A 22,391-nucleotide genomic window follows, 5' to 3' on the forward strand; every position below is an offset into this window, starting at 1 on the left:
CTCCAGACACGCAGGCTCAGCGGCCATGGCTCACGGGCCCAGCCGCTCCGCGGCATGTGGGATCTTCCCGGACCGGGACACGAACCCGTGTCCCCTGCATCGGCAGGGGGGCTCTCAACCCCTTGCGTCACCAGGAAGCCCAAACTTAAGGATTTTTAAAAATTAATTCAATGTATCCTAAACTATTACTGTCATTACTGTTTTGGTTGCAGGGAGTATCCCAGTGGAAGCCATTTCAATCTGGATTTTGTATCCTTTGCAATGATCCCACTGGATTTAGAGCCAATCCTTGCTTTTTGATTCAAGATATCCTAGTGTCATCTTGTGCTTTCCTGTGCATTTTTAAAATGAATATGGGTAATCCCTGTTTAATGAACTAGATTGTAATAATTAAATATTTCCTACCAGATTGTCATTGAGTCAATGCTCAAGGGGAACCCAAAGTTAGTCATTATTATTTTTACCCTCAAAATATCTAACCAAACAGTATCATCACATTTGTAGTGTAAAAAGTAATTTTTATGCATTTATACTTGTTAAAGTTTGAGGCGGTATAAATCTTACTGAGAAAATGAGATACCTAATCCTTCCTATGATGACTGCTGGAGAGCAACAATCTTTAATATCTAGGAAGAGTAGTATATGGAAGCCATAACTCTGAGAGAGCCACTATAAATCAATGGACAAAAGGAGGAATGATGTGTAGAGATTTAGTAAGGCACCACATTTCCTACTGAATGCAACATTAAATCCAGCTATTCACATCACACTCATTAACTTTTATATCCAGAATCTCATTTCATATAAAAGTTAAAATGGCATCATGATGTTAAAACAGAAACATTCAGGGAGCTGTACTGATGAGACTGTTGTGAAGATCACAGTAGAGTACTATTTTTAAATGAACATGGTTTGTTTCCTTATTCCCCAGATGTGCACAATTATTTTCATACAAGAAAATTAAATCTTTATCTTTGTCATGTTTTCTCCAGGAAACAGCCCACTTTTTATTCATTTTAATTAATCCTGCAACCAAGCTATAGTGGAAAGTTGGATAAACTGTCTATCAAACACACTTTTTATATGCCACTGTGATGTATTACAACCAAAGAAGAATGGCTTTCAGAGCATATGTATGTAATCTCTATTGTCGTGACTTAATATTAACTATAACAAACCCTGTCTTGTCAATGACTGTCTTTCATTAACATTTTCCAACATTTAAGGCTTCAGCATCAAATAACAGGATACAGATGGTCAACGGATTCAGTTACCTGGGGAGTGGAGGCCACGCATTGCACAACTAGAAGCCCTTTCTGAGGTTCTGCTACGGCCGTGATAGAGGATGCTCTGAAATCTTTTTCAGGGAAGGGCCATTTTGGCCATGCTGAACTGGGTATGGCATTTGGAGATTTCAACTGGGTACAGTTGACCCTTGAACAATACAGCTTTGAACTTTTGCAGGTCCACTTAAGTGGGGATTATTTTTCAATAAATACATACTACAGTACTAGTCAATCCGAGGCTGGTTGAATCCACAGAGACGGAACAACAGACATAGAGGGCGGGCTGTACAGTTATAGCCCAATTTGGGGGGGGGGGTGTCGGCGCCCCTAACCACCGCGTCGTTCAAAGGTCCAGTGCATTCGTGCAAGGGCTGAAGTGGAATGAAGGCTGCTCCCAGAGAATCCTGGCTTGACTTACAGGTACCCACTCTACCGTTCAGCTCTGGTTAGTTGATCTCCTGTCTAGGAGAGCAAAATGACCACATACCTCAATTTTGATAATCAAAGTCAGATCAGTTAGGTCTAAAGCTTGCAGCACTAGTTCCCAAGGTTAAGGCTCCACCTCACCCAGCAAGCAAAATAGAGCACCACAGAGTCATAGATAAGGACTGATGTTGAACTTTGCTGTATCATAACTTCATTCCCTCCTTAGCAAGCCTTTATTTTCAGGAGATATTTGGCTAACCCTCAAATTTTCCTAGGCAAGAAGGAAAACTGTCCAACTGAAAGTCAGGGCCAGTGGCATGGCCTGAGTAAGCAGGACTGAATTGGGGATGATCATGTGTGTTCTCAGTAGGCAGCTTCCAGAGGCAGACAGCCCTCTTTTCTGTTTTTTTTGCTGCTTGTTCCCATCAGTTCAGACACCTACAACTCAAGCCATCACTTGCCCCATTATTTCAAAAGGTGGGATTTGCTACCACAGGTTAGAATCCCTCCCAGTTCACTAAGAGGAAGAGTAAAACCCTGGAGGGACAGAATTAGCCTGCAGTTAGAGACACCACCCACCAAACTCTCAGTGCAAACCCTCCATGAAAAGGTTCTTCCCCAACCCAGCCTTCCCTGGACTTTTCTTCCAGTGACCTGGTCCAGCCTGAAGACCAGGGATGCAGCAGAGAGGGTACAGGCTTGGGAACTTGATCATTTGGAGTTGAGCCCTCCGCTCTGGCTACCCCTAAACCAGCCGTGTGATATGAGGCAAATGTATCAATGTCTCTGAGCTCTGAGCTCTCATCTGAAAAATAGGTTAAAATAGTTACCACATACGGCTGCCATGACAGGGCAGAGGGCACAGTGCATGTCTCACAGCGGGTACGTGGTTTTCTCCTTTTTTCCTATACAACTTGCTGAGAGCTTGGATCACTGAGGATATAACCTATAATATTCTCATTAATAGAACCTCATAGGTTCTAAGAAAGCCTTTTCACGCCAAGAATCATTTTCTAGAGTTCCCAGAGAAATCTGTTACTGACATTTATTGCTGGCATTAGCTGTACAGAATTCAAAGACGTAACTCCCGTACCCTCAAGGAGCATAGAATCTAGCAGGAAAGTTGAGCTAAGCAAGGAACTGCAGTGCAAAGCCAAGGCATTAAACAAAATGTACTGAGCAATTATTATGTGCCAGGTACTGGGCACTAGATACTGGGATTATGTGGTCCAAGTACAATCCCAGTCCCTGCCCTCTAGGATCGTACGCTCCAGCGTGGGGAGATGGCAAAAAGTACCTACACGAGTAAACAAGATCATTTCAAGTACTGATAAGTGCTGAGCAGATAAAACAGGATAATATGGTAGAGAGGCTGGAGGGTTTCTTCGGCTCGGAGAGTCAAGGAAAACTTCTGAGAGATCTGAGTTAAGACCTGAGTGGTGGGGAAAAGGTAGCTGAGGGAAGATCTGGTAAAGCGTGTTCCAAGCTGAAGGAAGAAAAGGGTAAGATGGGAACCAGGGAAAGTTCTAGAGAAAAGCAATGAGGCCACAGTGGCTTGAGGGAAGTGAACAAAGGAGAGAGTAGAGCATAGAGAGATGGAGGCCAGATCATGGAGGACCTTGTGAACCCCGTGGGGAAGAGACTCCATTTATTCCGGGTGCAATGGGAAGCCATCAAAGGGTTTGACACCTCACACATTGATCTGTTCTCTACTTTAGAAAGTTCCTGGGCTACTGAGAGGGGATTGATTGATGCAGAGAGGCCAGAGTGGAAGCATAAGTATAAGCTACAAGTCTATTTCAGGAATACAGGCAAGGGTGGCTAGGGTGAGGGGCCGGAGTGGATACGGACAGTAAGGGAAACGGTAAGACTGAGACTGACTGTGGAGTTAGGAATAAATGGGTAGAATAGAAGGCGGTGTCCCACACTGAGAAAACGAATGCTCCAGTAGGGGAAGGGGAAATCAATGATTCTGTTTTGGACACATTAAGTTTGAGATACCCAGTAGACATCTAATTGAGATGTTGACTAGGCAGATGAATATACAAGTCTGTAGCTCAAGGTAAACTGAGACAAATGTCATGAATGTAGGAAAAGAAAAGTGCTTATAGAGTTGAAGGGACAGCAGTCAGGTGAGGGAAGGTGTCTGGTGAGTGCATCTGCACCACGGCTGTGCACGGATGACTTACCAATCCAGCCCTGGCTACTGAGCTCTGAGGCCACCTCCGCAACTCCCTACTGGACATCTCAAGCCAGGGTCTTGCAAACGCCGCACCTCAACATAACCAAAACGGGAATCACTAATGTCTGTTTCTGCCAAAATCTGCCCCTTCTCCCATATTCCTCACCTTCAGTGTTGCCTTCAAAATAAATAAACAATATAGAAACAAGTAAACCCTTAGCGAGCTCTACAGGGCTCTTTGTGATATGGCCTCCACCCTCGTCACCTGTCCTCTCTCCTACCCTTTATTCCCATTATACCATAATCCCACAATAGTTCCTCAAATCGTGATGCTCTCTCCTCACTCCAGCCTCTCTATAAGTACTATTCTCTCTGCTAAATTTACTTACTCATTTTCCTCTCAGCCAACTTCTCCTTCAAATGCTAACTCTCATTGTACCAACAGTTACTAAGGGCCTTATTATGTACCAAGCATGATGCTGAACTTTCCTCCAGGATGGCTTCCTTGACAACGGCCCTCCCCAGGCTGGGCTGGGCATCCCTTCTCTCCATAGCAACCTACACAACTCTATCAGAGCTCTTTCCCACCATATCTCTTATTTCAGTGTATTAATGCATAACCACCTCAGTCCAAAAGAAAACTGAGGCTCATGCAGAACATCAAGTTGTTTTTTTGATTTGTTTTGTTTTTCTTTTGTTTTTTTTAGTTTATACCCTTTTACTAACCTATATCTATTCCCCAGCCTCCCAGCCCCTGCCCTGGCAAACACTTTTCTACTCAGTTCCTATGAGTGTGACTCCTTTCTTTCTTTCTTTTTTTTGAATTTTATTTTTTTATACAGCAGATTCTTATTAGTCATCCATTTTATATACATCAGTGTATATATGTCAATCCCAATCGCCAAATTCAGCACACCACCATCCCCACCCCACCCCCATGGCTTTCCCCCTTTAGTGTCCACAGGTTTGTTCTCTACATCTGTGTCTCAATTTCTGTCCTGCAAACCAGTTCACCTGTACAATTTTTCTAGGTTCCACATATATCTGTTAATATACGATATTTGTCCTTCTCTTTCTGACTTACTTCACTCTGTATGACAGTCTCTAGATCCATCCACGTCTCTACAAATGACCCAACTTCATTCCTTTCTATGGCTGAGTAATATTCCATTGTATATATGTACCACATCTTCTTTTTCCATTCATCTGTCGATGGGCATTTAGGTTGCTTTCATGACCTGGCTATTGTAAATAGTTCTGCAATGAACACTGGGGTGCATGTGTCTTTTTGAATTATGGTTTTCTCTGGGTATATGCCCTGTAGGGGGATTGCTGGGTCACATGGTAATTCTATTTTTAGTTTTATAAGGAACCTCCATACTGTTCTCCATAGTGGCTGTATCAATTTACATTTCCACCAACAGTACAAGAGGGTTCCCTTTTCTCCACACCCTCTCCATCATTTGCTGTTTCTGGATTTTCTGATGATGCCCATTCTAACTGGTGTGAGGTGATACCTCATTGTAGTTTTGATTTGCATTTCTCTAATAATTAGTGCTGATGAGCAGCTTTTCATGTGCTTCCTGGCTATCTGTATGCCTTCTTTGGAGAAATGTCTATTTAGCTCTTCTGCCCATTTTGGGATTGGGCTTTTTTAAAATATTGAGCTGCATATGCTGTTTATATATTTTGGGGATTAATCCTTTGTCCGTTGATTCATTTGTAAATATTTTCTCACATTCTGAGGGTTGTCTTTTCATCTTGCTTATGGTTTCCTTTGCTGTGCAAAAGCTTTTAAGTTTCATTAGGTCCCATTTGTTTATTTTTGTTTTTATTTCCATTACTCTACGAGGTGGATAAAAAAAGATCCTGCTGTGATTTATGTCATAGATTGTTCTTCCTATGTTTTCCTCTAAGTTGTATAGTGTCTGGTCTTACATTTAGGTCTCTAATCCATCTTGAGTTTATTTTTGTGTATGGTGTTAGGGAGTGTTATAATTTCATTCTTTTATATGCAGCTGTCCAGTTGTCCCAGCACCACTTACTAAAGAGACTGTCTTTTCTCCATTGTATATCCTTGCCTCCTTTGTCATAGATTAGTTGACCATAGGTGCATGGGTTTACCTTTGGGCTTTCTATCTTGTTCCATTGATCTATGTTTCTGTTTTTGTGCCAGTACCATACTGTCTTGGTTACTGTAGCTTTGTAGTATAGCCTGAAGGCAGGGAGTCTGATTCCTCCAGCTCCGTTTTTATCCCTCAAGACTGCTTTGGCTATTCGGGGTCTTTTGTGTCTCCATACAAATTTTAAGATTTTTTTGTTCCAGTTCCGTAAAAAATGCCATTGGTAATTTGATAGGGATTGCATTGAATCTGTAGATTGCTTTGGGTAGTATAGTCATTTTTACAATACTGATTCTTCCAGTCCAAGAACGTGGTATATCTCTCCAGCTGTTGGTATCATCTTTAATTTCTTTCATCAGTGTCTTACAGTTTTCTGCATACAGGTCTTTTGTCTCCCTAGGTAGGCTTATTCCTAGGTATTTTATTCCTTTTGTTGCAGGGGTAAATGGGAGTGTTTCCTTAATTTCTCTTTCAGATTTTTCATCATTAGTGTATAGAAATGCAAGAGATTTCTGTGCATTAATTTTGTATCCTGCAACTTAAATTCACTGATTAGCTCTAGTAGTTTTCTGGTGGCATCTTTAGGATTCTCTATGTATAGTAGCATGTCATCTGCAAACAGTGTCAGTTTTACTTCTTCTTTCCCAATTTGTATTCCTTTTATTTCTTTTTCTTCTCTGATTGCTGTGGCTAGGACTTCCAAAACTATGTTGAATAATAGCGGTGACAGTGGACATCCTTGTCTTGTTCCTGAATTAGAGGAAATGCTTTCAGTATTTCACCACTGAGAATGATATTTGCTGTGGGTTTGTCATATATGTTGAGGTAGGTCCCCTCTGTGCCCACTTTCTGGAGTGCTCTTATTATGAATGGGTGTTGAATTTTCTCAAAAGCTTTTTCTGCATCTATTGAGATGATCATATGGTTTTTCTTCTTCAATTTGTTAATATGGTGGATCACATTGATTGATTTGCATATATTGAAGAATCCTTGCATCACTGGGATAAATCCCACTCGATAATGGTGTCTGATCCTTTTAATGTGTTGTTGGATTCTGTTTGCTAGTATTCTGTTGAGGATTTCTGCATCTATATTCATCAGTGATATTGATCTGTAATTTTTTTTATAGTGTCGTCTGGTTTTGGTATCAGGGTGATGGTGGTCTCATAGAATGAGTTTGGGAGTGTTCCTTCCTCTGCAATTTTTTGGAAGAGTTTGAGAAGGATGGGGGTTAGCTCTTCTCTAAATGTTTGATACAATTCACCTGTGCAGCCATCTGGTCCTGGACTTTTGTTTGTTGGAAGATTTTTATTAACAGTTTCAATTTCATTACTTGTGATTGGTCTGGTCATATTTTCTATTTCTTCCTGGTTCAGTCTTGGGAGGTTATACCTTTCTAAGAATTTGTCTATTTCTTCCAGGTTGTCCCTTTTATTGGCATAGAGCTGCTTGTAGTAGTCTCTTAGGATGCTTTGTATTTCTGCAGTATCTGTTGTAACTTCTTTTTCATTTCTAATTTTATTAATTTCAGTCCTCTCCCTTTTTCTTGATGAGTCTGGCTAATGGTTTATCAATTTTGTTTATCTTCTCAAAGAACCAGCTTTTAGTTTTATTGATCTTTGCTATTGTTTTGTTTCTATTTCATTTATTTCTGCTCTGATCTTTATGATTTCTTTCCTTCTGCTAACTTTGGGCTTTGTTTGTTCTTCTTTCTCTAGTTCCTTTAGGTGTAAGGTTAGATTGTTTATTTGAAATTTTTATTGTTTCTTGAGGTAGGCTTGTATAGCTATAAACTTCCCTCTTAGAACTGCTTTTGCCACATCCCATAGGTTTCGGATCGTCGTGTTTTCATTGTCATTTGTCTCTAGCTATTTTTTGATTTCCTCTTTGATTTCTTCAGTGATCGCTTGGTTATTTAGTAATGTATTGTTTAGCCTCCATCTTTTTTTTTTTAAATTTTTTCCCCTGTAATTGATTTCTAATCTCATAGCATTGTAGTCAGAAAAGATGCTTGATATGATTTCAATTTTCTTAAATTTACTGAGGCTTGATTTGTGACCCAAAATGTGATCTATGCTGGAGGATGTTCCGTGTGCACTTGAAAAGAAAGTGTAATCTGCTGGTTTTGGATGGAATGTCCTATAAATATCAATTAAATCTATCTGGTCCATTGTGTCATTTAAAGATCGTGTTTCCTTATTAATTTTCTGTCTGGATGATCTGTCCACTGGTGTAAGTGAGGTGTTAAAGTCCCCAGGTATTACTGTGTCACTGTCGATTTCCTCTTTTAGAGCTGTTAGCAGTTGCCTCATGTATTGAGGTGCTCCTATGTTGGGTGCACATATATTTGTAATTGTTGTATCTTCTTCTTGGATTAATCCCTTGATCATTATGTAGTGTCCTTCCTTGTCTCTGTAACATACTTTATTTTTTTTATTTTTTTATATTTTTATTTTTTGCGGTACGCAGGCCTCTCACTGTTGTGGCCTCTCCCGTTGCGGAGCACAGGCTCCGGACGCGCAGGCTCCGCGGCCATGGCTCACGGGCCCAGCCGCTCCGCGGCATGTGGGATCCTCCCGGACCGGGGCACGAACCCGCGTCCCCTGCATCGGCAGGCGGACTCTCAACCACTGCGCCACCAGGGAAGCCCCATACTTTATTTTAAGGTCTATTTTATCTGATATGAGCATTGCTACTCCAACTTTCTTTTGATTTCCATTTGCATGGAATATCTTTTTCCATCCCCTCACTTTCACAGTCTGTATGTGCCCCTAGGTCTGAAGTGGGTCTCGTGTAGACAGCATATATATGGGTCTTGTTTTCGTATCCATTCAGCAAGCCTGTGTCTTTTGCTTGTAGCATTTAATCTATTCATGTTTAAGGCAATTACCGATATGTATGTTCCTATTACCATTTTCTTAATTGTTTCGGGTTTGTTTTTGTAGGTCCTTTTCTTCTCTTGTGTTTCCCACTCAGAGAAGTTCCTTTAGCATTTGTTGTAGAGCTGGTTTGGTGGTGCTGAATTCTCTTTTCTTTGCTTGTCTGTAAAGCTTTTGATTTCTCCATCGAATCTGAATGAGATCCTTGCTGGGTAGAGTAATCTTGGTTGTAGGTTTTTCCCTTTCATCACTTTAAGTATATCATGCCACTCCCTTGTGGCCTGTAGAGTTTCGGCTGAGAAGTCAGCCTTTAACCTCATGGGAGTTCCCTTGTATGTTATTTGTCGTTTTTCCATTGCTGCTTTCAATAATTTTTCTTTGTCTTTAATTTTTGCCAATTTGATTACTATGTGTCTCGGCATGTTTCTCCTTCGGTTTATCCTGTATGGGACTCTCTGCACTTCCTGGACTTGGGTGGCTATTTCCTTTCCCATGTTAGGGAAGTTTTTGACTATAATCTCTTCAAATATTTTCTCGGGTCCTTTCTCTCTCCTTCTCCTTCTGGGACCCCTATAATGCGAATATTGTTGCGTTTAATGTTGTCCCAGAGGTCTCTTGGGCTGTCTTCATTTCTTTTCATTCTTTTTTCTTTATTCTGTTCCGCAGCAGTGAATTCCACCATTCTGTCTTCCAGGTCACTTATCCGCCATTCTTCTGCCTCAGTTATTCTGCTATTGGTTCCTTCTAGTGTATTGTTCATTTCAATTATTGTGTTGTTCATCTCCGTTTGTTTGTCTTTAATTCTTCTAGGTCTTTGTTAAACATTTCTTGCATCTTCTCGATCTTTGCCTCCATTCTTTTTCCGAGGTCCTGAATCATCTTCACTATCATTATTCTGAATTCTTTTTCTGGAAGTTTGCCTATCTCCACTTCATTTAGTTGTTTTTCTGGGGTTTTATCTTGTTCCTTCATCTGGTACATAGCCCTCTGCCTTTTCATCTTCTCTATTCTTTCTATGAATGTGGTTTTTGTTCCATGGGCTGCAGGATTGTAGTTCTTCTTGCTTCTGCTGTCTGCCCTCTGGTGGATGAGGCTATCTTAGAGGCTTGTGCAAGTTTCCTGACGGGAGGGACTGGTGGTGGGAGCTGGCTGTTGCTCTTGTGGGCAGAACTCAGTAAAACTTTAATCCACTTGTCTGTTGATCGGTGGGGCTGGATTCCTTCCCTGTTGGTTGTTTGGCCTGAGGCGACCCAACACTGGAGCCTACCTGAGCTCTTTGATGGGGCTAATGGCAGACTCTGGGAGGGCTCACACCAAGGAGTACTTACCAGAACTTCTGCTGCCAGTGTCCTTGTCCTCACGATGAGACAGAGCCACCTCCTGCCTCTGCAGGAGCCCCTCCAACACTAGCAGGTAGGTCTGGTTCAGTCTCTATTGGGTCACTGCTCCTTCCCCTGGGTCCCGATGCACACACTACTTTGTGTGTGCCCTCCAAGAGTGGAGTCTCTGTTTCCCCAAGTCCTGTTGAAGTCCTGCAATCAAATCCTACTAGCCTTCAAAGTCTGATTCTCTAGGAATTCCTCCTCCCATTGCCGGACCCCCGAGTTCAGAAGCCTGACGTGGGGCTCAGGACCTTCACTCCAGTGGGTGGACTTCTGTGGTGTAAGTGTTCTCTAGTTTGTGGGTTAACCATCCAGCAGTTATGCGATTCGATTTTACTGTGATTGTGCCCCTCCTACCATCTCACTGTGGCTTCTCCTTTGTCTTTGGATGCGGGGTATCTTTTTTGGTGAGTTCCAGTGTCTTCCTCTTGATGACTGTTCAGCAGTTAGTTGTGATTCCAGTGTTCCTTGTTTTGTTTTTAATGAGTAAATTAGGATAAAAATGGGAAATAAGTGAAGCCAGAACTAAGACTGAATACAACAAACTATACTTCTTTAGGCCTGGAACTGCACCCACGCCCCTAGTTTTTTGATGTGGACCGTTTTTAAAGTCTCTATTGAATTTGTTACAGTACTGCTTCTGTTTTATGTTTTTGGTTTTTTGGCCACGAGGTATATGGGATCTTAGCTCCCCAACCAGGGATCAAACCCACACCCCCTGCATTGGAAGGCAAAGTCCTAACCATTGGACCACCAAGGAAGTCCCAGGCCCAGAACCCTTTTAATATGTCAAGTGCACATACAGCTCTGAGCCTGTCAACTTACAGTACAAAAGGCAGGCATAAGTCACAGCACAATTCACTGTGTCTGAGACAGAGCAAACTAACGGCTCCAGGTTTCCACTCCTCTTGACAAAGAACTGCAATTTCTTCTGCATAGGTTTGCAACAAAGGCATCTTGGGATGAAACTGAACAGTGCCCACAACAGTGGTACAGACAGTAGAAAGAGCACATATGGTAACAATTTTTATAGGGATATTAAAGCGGCCCTTAATGAAAATCAGTGATGATGCAAAAGCACAACACAGTAAGAACAATGCTGTGAGGCCCAAAACAATAGGAAAAAAAGGGGTTGAGTCTATTTAGCAGAGACTCTCCAGGGCACCATACCCTCTGCTACCCCCGAATCTCTGTTCAAGGCCCTTCTGGACCTTGGTCCTGAAGGAATGAGATCTGGAATGTGCTTCTGGCACTTCCACAAAGGGCTGTCAAGAAAATTACTAGAAATTTTAAGGAACATACATTTTAGCTGAATTATACAGATGGTATCATAGTTCTGAAATTTAGAATTTGGAAATTAAGAGGTTTTCATATGTTGCTTTCTAGTGGTTAATAAGTTAAGCCTCCATTTTTCCAGAGTGATATCAATATGAAAATGACAGTACAGAATAAATAAAACTGTAAGAGGAAACAGTTAGGACTTGAATGACCTTCTGTGTACAGTTAATATCCGTGTGACTAATTTTAAATGAGGTATCGACTTAATAGTCTGTGCTTAGCAACACTGTTAATAGATTAGTTTAATTAATAACTGTTGGTACGTGAAAATGAGGTGATTTGTTTAAAAATAAAAGATCATTTTGACCAAGACAAATGGATCTTCACTGAATTTTAATCTATATTAAAAAGCTTAAAAATTATATATGTAAATTTGAGGTTGAATTTGTTAAGGGAAAATAATGGCTATTTGGTCATTGGAGCAAGGATTCACAAGATATATTCTGTAACAATTCAAGCCTTTTAAAATTGTTTTCCTAGGAAAGGGCAGTAAGCATACGACCTGTTCCCCTGCATGAATATATTTTGATTTAAAACTGGTATGACACTCATTAAAATAACTGCAAGAATTACACACAATTAGTGAGCTAGTTTTGCCTAAGGAGAAGATACTGACTCTTCACCACTTGGCACACTATTTGAAACCTCAAACTTATGCAGTTTTTTAAAGGTAGTAGACTATATATAGTGACAAATTGAATATGTAGACATTACCAGTCAGTAGAAGGAGAACTGTATCCTTTAATACCCCAAGGGCCAATGACAAACCAAAGCTGAAAGATATGGTGGGAAATACGGATTTCCTAAGAGCAACTGATTGCAGGAAAATAACAGATGGTCTACGGACAATAAAGACTCTAAGTGAATATACCCGTTTCAGCTTGACATACAAGGCATGTATGTTGAAATGACAAGAAGCGTATTGGAAAGCTCATTAATCACTGTCAGCAACAAAATAACACATGGAGAGGCACAGAATGTTCCAGGGAAGCCAAAAGTAGACAGATTCATTTCTAACAACTGGATAACAATTAAGTGGATCAGATCCTTGATGCAGTTGTTTCCAATAATGTTTAAAAACTATGGGTTTACATTATGGTTAAATGGCACACATTTTTCATTTGTGTTTCTGTTCACATATTAATTGAGTATGGAAATAGTAAGCAGATATTTTGCATAAAACAATGCAGTCTATTTAAATCTAACTTGGAATTTAATTCTGATTGCAAGAAATGTACCAGATATGAAATCAGTATACAGATTATAGCAGACTGGTTAAATGCAATGGTCTACAGACCATTGGGCGCCTGCCTTTGGGTGACCTTAGATCACCTCAGCCAAGTTACTTAATATTTCCATGCCTCAGTTTCCTCATCTGTTAAACAGAAGGTATTAACAACACCTATCCTTCATAGGTTGTCATGAGAATTAAACTGGTTGCAATTTAATAAAAAGCTTAGACTAGTGCCTAACATGTCATAGGTGCTATGTAAGTGTTAAATAAATGAATAAGAAGACTCTTCAAGCCATCTGATTCCCAGCCCTGGAGTTAAAGTGTTATCAGAATCTCTGATGCTACGACAGTGGATACAGGTTGAAAAACCCTGGTTATTCTAATAGTTCTTGTTCTACGCTGCCCTCCTCCCCACCAGATAAACTAAATTACCTCTTAGTTTCTTTCTAGTTAAAAGGAAAAAGAATAATAATTACTTGATTGGAGACAGAGTTTTAAAAAATGATTCCCCTTTCTGCCATTTTGTTTAAAGAAATGAGCCTTTTTCTTCAACTTTATGAAATTAAGGTTGATGAGAAGCTCTCAGTCATCCTCCCAGCAGATAACAGGCCCCATCAAATCATTCAATCATCCTTATTTCAGCCCTCAAAGTACAAGTTTAATAGGTGTTGACTGAGTGAAGAATTCCTTCTAAGAAATCAATCACTGTTTCCATCTCCACGAAGGCAATCCTTAAGTTCAAACTAATATGTATTTCAACAACTAATCTAAGGCTCTGAACCTTCCCTAGTGCCATCATAGCTACTGGTTCTTTAAAGAGACTTAAGCACTGAAATGGAATTGACTTTTGGACCACAGAGCAATGGAGGAAAACATAAAGATATCCAGGAACAGGGGAACGAAGAGATGCCCAGAATCTCCACTAAGTCTGTTAAAGAAATGTTCAACAATGGATTTAGTAGATACCATGAACATCACAAACAGAAAATGCCAGGATCTGTTAACAATCTTGAATATATAAGCAGAAGGTTGGTGATGAGTCAGAGTTACTTTGGAATGTCCTAGGGAAACTATTTCAGGGCTTTGGGCTACAAACAAACATTTTAGGGAATAAAGTTATAGCATCTCCCAGAGCAGTCACATTCAAGAGTGCTCTGGCTCCATGTGGCACAATTTCCACCTGCCAGGGATGTATAATTCCATGTGGGAAAGGTTGTATGCATGTACTTAAATGCTTCTAGAATTTTCTATGCAACAGTTTATCCTGTATCCTTACTTCCTGGATCACTTAAGATCTAAACGCTGCAAAAGAATACATATAGGCTCATTTAGAAAATCATCAATTAAATGTCTCTCCCTTTGAAATATGTACTTCAAAATTTTTTAAAATCGCACCACATAAGGATAACAATTTGAAATATGTGGTAAGATGTCAATGAGAAACAAAAATGATTTGCTACTTTGATTATGAAAGGTGGCAGTGCAAGTAACTTAAAAAGGCAAATCTAATGCTCTTTCCAATTAGACGTGAGTTTGTACCACTGGCTTAGGGTAAGAAGTCCAGAGCTCAGAAAGTCGATTTTCTTTCAGAGTGGGACCTTTGCACCTGGGGTAACTGCCACCATGTAAATGGGGCTATCTTTGGGTGGCTTAGTATCAATATCAAACTTGGCTCTGGTTTTCTGCTACTTAACAATTCATTAGCCTCGTTAAAACAATGATCAAAGACAAAATTTTTAGAACTGAAAATAATGCTATTTTTAATGGCTTAAAAATTCTGCCCAAGTATTTGTTTTCTTTATAGAGAGATCTGTCTTGTCTCAACAAGACACTCGACACCAGAGGCCCTGCTTCTGGTTCTAGGATTCAGTAGGTGCTCACGTCAGGAACGGCCCCAACTGCTTGCCTCCCAGCCGTCTGAACCAGAAAAAAACCACCCTTCTAACCTGGGTCATCCTTTGAGTGAAGTTCAGAGAGCTCTCCATCTAGTTCTGCCTCTTTCTGCATCATGGCAACAAGACAGTTTTTACAAAACGGAAGCCACACGGTGCTGGATGTGCCTGCAGCATGGTTTGCCCTTTGGTCCTCATAGTGGTTCTGTATCTGCATTTTTTTTTTTAAAGTACAAACTTCCAGTTATAGTAAGTCCTGGTGATGTAAAGTACAGCATGGTGACTGTAGTTAACAATACTGTACTACGTATTTGAAGTTGCTAAGAGAGTACGGCATAAAAGTTCTCATCACCAGGAAAAAAATCATAACTATGTGTGGTGATGATGTTAATTAAACTTGTTGCAATCACTCTGCAATATATACATATATTGAATCATTATGCTGTACACCTAAAACTAATACAATGTTATGTCAATTGTATCTCAATAAAAACTAAATTTTAAAAAAGGGTTCTTTTCCTCTATCCTCACCCCACCCACTTTATTTAAGGAGAACAACTTTTACTTCTTTCACATAAAAGCAAATTAGTCAATCAAACAAAAACAAACCAAGCTTATACAATTTAAAACCATCCTTACATGAGCTAAGCCAATCTTTTTTAACCAACACTCCATCACCCAAAACCACATGACTTATAAACTCAGAAACTCATGTTTCCTATACCCCTTTCCAACTCAGGTACAACCAGATAATTCTGGCAGAAAACATCATATGTAGAGTTAATTTTAAATTTTTAATTCAAATCTATTTCCTATTACTCCTTTTTTTCTTTTAGGGTTAGACTAAGAGGTTTCCAGAATAATTACCCTATGATAACTTAGTGTCTATTGCCTCAAAGTGTAAACAAAATTTAAAATATTTATTAAACATACATTTTATAACATACTGGATAAGCAAGTTTTTAAAAACTTGATATTCCCTCTACATAGACCAAATATATTTATAGATTTATACAGTTATATATTAACAGGAAATTATCTTTAGTTATACTAGAATGTTACTAGTTGAAGTATATACTAACATACTAATGTTGAAATCTAAGATATATTTTAGTCTTTCTTTGCTAGTCTCCTTGTATATGATAAGGTTTGATCTGGAGGGCATTTAACTATTTTATTCACAGATTTTAAAGATGATAGTAATGGTTTATAAATAAGGAACTACTTAAAGCATATTCTCTTCTGGGCTAGAAAAATAGTATCAGTCTCATCAGATCTTTGGTTTTGAAAGTTAAAAACAAGTACCATTTCTTTACAATGGCTGCACTGAAAAATTACTAAAATCAGAAGCTGATATAGAAATATTTGGGCACATAAGTAGACCAAACCTAGTCCCACCAGCACCCTCTCAGATTATAAGAAATTACTAAAACTGAATGTTTTAGTAAAACATAAAAATACTAAATACAGAGGATGAAAACATATTTAATACAGAGGTATATACAACTATATTAATGGTAAAATGAGAAATAACTATACTAATACCACAAATTTTAGAATAATAAAATAAAAACTAACATCAAATTGTCCCCAGAAAAACAAAGTATCAACAACCTGAATACTCTAGTTTTACGGTCAGACGGATGCACCACGTGGATGCACCATATTCCATCTTCTAAAGCACATCAAGTCAAGTCAATGAAAGAGAATATGAACTAAACAGTAAATGCAAATCTTAGAGTGTACCCCAAAACTGTGTAAAGAGAAAACAGGAAGAAGCAAGAGATTAAAAAAAAAAACCTATAGGACCAACAAAGAAATAATCATCCTATGTATTTTTTGGGGGAAAAAGTCCTTCCCCACGTCTTTCTGAAGGCTTATTTAAAGATATTTTCCCATCACAAATGACCTTTAAAAGGTAAATAAATAATTTTTCCTAATTAATTTAGGAATTCCCACCCCCCACTATGGCTTTAGGGACAGATCCAAGTTTTATGTTCACTGCAATTTTCACAATTTTTCATATTTTGGGGGGGGTGAGTGGGGTGGGTGGAGGTACTCATTAAGAAAAGTTTTACAAAATTACAGATAAAAAGTGAGTTATAGGGCCTTCGTGGGAACCAGAAGGTTAAGCTTTATCAGCGTCATTAACAGACTATATACAGCAACAAGTTTCTGAAAGAACTGTCCCTGCAGGGAAGTTTTATTTGGTCTGGTTTGTAAAGGTGAGATTTTTTTTAAAAAAAACAATAGCAAATCCAGTGAATGGGATAATGCTGTCACCAAAAGATGTGTCTTACCATACAAGTATCCAGATCTTCCAAACGTTCTATCTCTGTGAGCTCCTCCACCATGATAATGGAGCGTTTAACAGGCTTCTCCTCAGGCAGCTCGATCTCCAAGGAATCTTGCTGAGGAAGGGCCTTGCCACGTCTGCTGAAATGGTCGGCCTAGAGAGTCAAGACACATCCAAGGAGAAATGAAAGCCCAGAGGCAAGGGAACAGCAGGTCAGCGGAATTTCAGAAGATACCTTCCACAAGGTGGCACAGTGAAGGATACTGTCTGCACTTGGTTAATGGCGACTCTTAATACATCCACACTGGAGTTAGTTACCTCTTTTATCATCTTTCTTTGGAAGGTGGAGTATTTTAAACAAGAAATTACAAAATTTCCTTTTAAACATCTTTTGAGACGTTAGATGAAAAATAGGTAATTCATAAATCTCTGCCATGTTCGTGTAAATATGCACAAAGTAGGCATGTATTTCTGTTTTCCAAAAGATGCATTATGAACATTTTCAGGAAGCTGATGTGATTTTTTTCAGCTTTCAGTCTTCAATACAATCACCTAAATGTCCGTCAACAGATGAACGGATAAAGAAGATGTGGCACATACATACAATGGAACATTACTCAGCCATAAAAAGAAACGAAATTGAGTTATTTGTAATGATGTGGATGGACCTAGACTCTGTCAGAAAGAGAAAAACAAATATCGCATGCTAACACATATATATGGAATCTAAAAAAAAAAAAAAAAATGGTACTGATGAACCTAGTTGCAGGGCAGGAATAAAGATGTAGACGTAGGGAATACATCTGAGGACACGGCAGGTAAGGGGGAGCTGGGATGAAGTGAGAGAGTGGCATGGACATATATACACTACCGAATGTAAAATAGATAGCTAGTGGGAAGCAGCTGCATAGCACAGGGAGATCAGCTCGGTGCTTTGTGACCTCCTAGAGGGGTGGGGGAGAGGGAGGGAGGGAGGGAGTCTCAAGAGGGAGGAGATATGGGGACGTATGTAAGCATATGGCTGATTCACTTTGGTATAGAACAGAAACTAACACAATATTGTGAAGCAATTTTACTCCAATAAAGATCTATTAAAAAAAAAAAAAAGGAAGGAAAGAAGTCAAAGGGGAAGGACAGATTGAAGTCGCTGGATTAGACCCACAACCATAGCAACTCGGGGCTGGTCTGGATGCTGATTCCAACATCTTAACTGGAAGAAGACATCTCTGAGTCAACTGGGGAAATCTGAATATAAAATGGATTCTAACTGGTAATAAGGAATCTTTGTTGATTTTGTTAGGTGTGACTGTTTTGGCAATCATGTAAAAATCATGCTGCCAGTTAGAGACACCTTCTGAAGTATTTACAGCAAAATGGCATGGTATACGAGAGATGCTTTAAAATAGGCCAGAAAAAAGTGGGGGGGTGCGGAGAGAAGAGAGAGGTAGGTAGAAAAAGCAAGGACAGATCAGCAAAATATTGGGATAATTGTTAAAACTGAATAGTGGGCAAAGGAGGGCTGATTGTCATACTTTCTCTGTTCTTGTCTGTGTTTGAAATTTTCCACAATAAAAATGTTTTCTCCCCCTTGGAAAAAAAAAAAAAGTAAGTGAAGCACGATGTCATTGCCACCAACATTACTGGTGGAAATAAAAGGGAAATTTAAACCAGAAAAATAACTGACACAGGGTAAATGAGGAGACCACTTAGTACAAAAGAAAATAAGAAGCGTTCTTTTTTGTTAATTTTATTTCGTATTTCCTCTGAAAGAATTTCTTTCTATATCTAGTGCTCAAAAGTATCTAATGAGGGGAAATAAAATGATTCCAACCTTCATTATTTTTAAAGGACTGAAAGGAAATAAATTGCTAATAAAATTTTAATTATTGCTAGCTTTCATTGTTTTCATGTAATAATTATCATATTTTACATGACTTATTAATTCCCAGTGTTGTACTTTAGATAAACCTAAAAAAGTAAATGGTAAGAGATGAAATAAACTGGGCTGAAATTAATAAGCTCTAGTGCTGAGCTGATTCATCACCAGGAACTTTGAAACGTTGAGAACCAGTTGACAATTCTATGGAACCTTCGGGAATACTTCTAAACTTAAGTCGGAGAAAATATTAATGCTACTGGAATGTCTTTGAAAGCAGTATTTCATTTTGAAGGTATAATTTCTTTCACACAGCAGTTAAGCTCTCAACTTACAATCCAAATCAGCAGTAAGAAATTCAAAATGAAAGTGCATTCACGCAATTCTTTTTCGATTGTAAAAAGAAAATGTCAGTACTTAGAGTTACCATATTCTTCAAAGGACAAATGCAAAAAAAATGAAAACATTCAAAGTGTCAGTGTAGTTCTCACATGCAGCCATATTGATACAACATCTAGTATTTGTGTCATCAAGTAGGCATCTTGAGACAGTCCCTGGAGCTGTAGGTTATCGATAAACTATTTCTATAAAGGATGCCTTATTGATTTTGTTTCTGCTTACTAAAAAAAATTTGAATTGTGATCTCTTGACAAGGTTGTAGCTCTTTATTGTGCAACGAACTGCAAACCAGTGCTTCTTAAAATCTCTGTGGTGATGAACCAGTTTTTTGTATTTCCAATTTGCCACAAACCAGTATATTGATAAAATACAATACAAATTTTAAAAAATTTAAATAACATGTGTTTGCATATTATTGCCATGTCAAATTGCTCTAGAAGTCTCTCCACGCTTCCTCTTAGTTTCTGAACTTGCCTTGTCACGGACTAGTAACCATTCATTAGTGGGCCAGCTCCAGTCCACAGGCAATACTTTGAGTAGCTAGAGATGTCCAGGTTATCTTTTAGATTTTAGAGAAGAGACATATATTTTTCTCAAATGAATTTTTCAAAATACTCATTTTGTCTGCCTCCTCAGAAGAAGCTGTTGCTGCTCCTGTGATTTTGGTGGTCTCTACCGTCACTCAACAATTCAACGCCATAAAACTGTAGGGTATCTACAGCCCACATAGTTAACCTGCAATTCTTCTCTGGAGAAAACACTGTCATAACATGTTTGGGAGATTTCTACTGCAACATATCACAAATATTTTCGAGACACAAGATACAGCCACTTATAAAACCTTCATCTGCACCTCAGAGGACTTCGTGAAGTTTCTGATGTATTTTTCATATGCACTGATATTGGAAATATTTCTACCTAGTTTCTACCTTGATGTAGGACCAGTCTCTAGATGAAGAAAATTTTAGTTTTTCACCTTGGTGATATCCAAAAGGCCTGGCTGGACACTCGGCAGCTATCAATTGCTGGAATATGTCCATTTTACTCTCGCACTCTCTTTGGACTCCAAACATTTCATTTCCGTCATGTTTTTAAGAATACTTTGTTATCAGATAATCATATCAGAGAACAACAAAAGAAGCACAGATAAATTAAATACAGGTGAGCCTTGGACTACGTGGGTTTGAGCTGTGCAGGCCCACTTACACGAGAATTGTTTTTAGTAGTAAATACTACAGTGCTACACGATCCGGGTTGGTTGAATCCTCAGATGTGGAAAGCTATAAGTTATATGTGGATTTTCAACTGCAGGGAGGGTCCTGCCCCAAGCCCCCGGTGTTGTTCAAGGGTCCACTAGAATCTAAAAAAAAATTCTCAATTTTAGACCTTAGTCCCAACATCATCTCCTATCAAAATTTCTGAGCTGTACGCATTTTAAATGAACAACAACAATTCTGAATACCATCGCTTCTGCTCTGCCCTGCCATTCTCTCTGGAGAAATTCTAACATGCTCTAGAACAGCTGGAAGCAATGAAGAAGAAGGAGGAAAACTAGGATTTTAACCCATAAAGCTGGAGAGGAATAAAATGTAGAAAAGCAACCACATCCCCACGCTGGAGACTGCCCTGCATTACTGCAGACGTCCACCGCACTTACCAGTTTGTGATGGCAGTGTGAAAGTGCATCCAGAATTTCATCCACGATTCGGTCAGATAGGAAGGAGGCCACTGTCAACTTCACTTCACTGTGTGAAAATCAAAAGCACAGAGTGGCATTTTAATTTGTGCAAGAGGGAAAAAAAATCACCCACCCTTGATACTATGTTGATAAGGTCAACTGTGATTTTGTTTCTGTCTTTGAAAATGGCATACAAGAATGTGCAAACAGGGCTAAGGATTTCCAAAAATAAGCCTTAAACACTGCTGTAAACACACAGGTAATAGACTTTCTTCACCAATTCCAACCTGCCTCTACAATTTCAAAACTCAACATTTAGTGGTAGAAATGAAAAACATCTGGATAAAGACAAACTTAATGGGAACCGTATGTGCCACGTGGGAGGAACAATTCATCCATTGACATAAATGAAAACAAACTTGGGCTGGAGTAAATTAAGAAAATCTAGTCTGGTTGTGACGTCTTGGTTATTTCTTTCATATGCATATCCACCGCCTTTTACAAAACTTTTTACCAGTCAAATGGTACCATATTGAACTGCTTTCTGCTTTGACTTGCCGTCAAGTCAAATTCACTGTTCTCTTGCCTTTTATGAAGAGAAGTTATCAAAATGTTTGGTTTTAGTGCCTCTTACCTAACCTTACAAAGATGCCCAGACAACAAGAAGTAGCCTGTAGTTTTTACTAATAAATGACTCAGCCACTAAGGTTTCCATCAGAGGGCTGGTATTTTGGTTAGCATTTTAGCTATTTGGCATTCCCAAGAATTCAACTTCCATGTGTGTCTTCAGTCTAAATAACCCTACCTAAATGCACACATGCACAAATGTGCATAAATGCACAATACACGGAAAGGTAAATGTGCTGGAGAGATACATACCCACATTCCAACATCATCACATAATTTCAGCCTACTTCTGAAGTCAATAATTTAAAAAATTTTCAAGAAGGGAAAGGAGTTATCAAAATAAGATTATTTACTCCTAAAGCTACAGTTGAAAGTATATTTGTGTAATAGGGAAAAATCTTTCTCACTGAAATTTGCATTGCAATGTTTCTGCTCAGAAGATTTCTGATGGCAGGGCAGAGGGGAAGCACCAACTCTTTGATGACAACAGTAAAAATTTTCCTGGGCTACATATAAAGGAATGTTTCTTTAATTCCTGTCTCTGAAACAAGGTCTCACTAGCTATTTGGTTTATCTAATACTATATTATTCCCCAGAGGTGTCCACTGATAAGATTCACCCAGGCTGCTTATGAAAAATCCAGATAACTAGGTCCTACCCCAAACATCCAGAGAGGCCTGGGAATCTAATGTTAACAAGTACTTTCTCTGATGCTTTTAGACATGTTTGGGAATTCTGCTTCCTTCTAAGACTACAGAGTCAGTAGTTTGTTT

The 22,391-nt window shown here is 39.1% G+C and overlaps 1 protein-coding gene across 2 annotated transcripts in view; it reads right to left on the minus strand.

Moving 5' to 3' along the window:
* Nucleotides 1-22,391, minus strand: part of CARMIL1 (capping protein regulator and myosin 1 linker 1) — a 333,075-nt gene that overhangs the window by 42,480 nt on the left and 268,204 nt on the right. For both annotated transcript variants that reach the window (XM_007457010.1, XM_007457009.1), the window contains exons 28-29: nucleotides 20,971-21,058; nucleotides 17,043-17,192 (exon numbers count right to left, since the gene is read on the minus strand). In XM_007457010.1, coding sequence (XP_007457072.1) covers nucleotides 17,043-17,192; nucleotides 20,971-21,058 — 238 coding nt within the window. The remainder of the gene's footprint in view (nucleotides 1-17,042; nucleotides 17,193-20,970; nucleotides 21,059-22,391) is intronic.

This window comes from Lipotes vexillifer, unplaced genomic scaffold, assembly GCF_000442215.2.
Source record: "Lipotes vexillifer unplaced genomic scaffold, Lipotes_vexillifer_v1.1 scaffold1643, whole genome shotgun sequence".
NCBI lineage: Eukaryota > Metazoa > Chordata > Mammalia > Artiodactyla > Lipotidae > Lipotes > Lipotes vexillifer.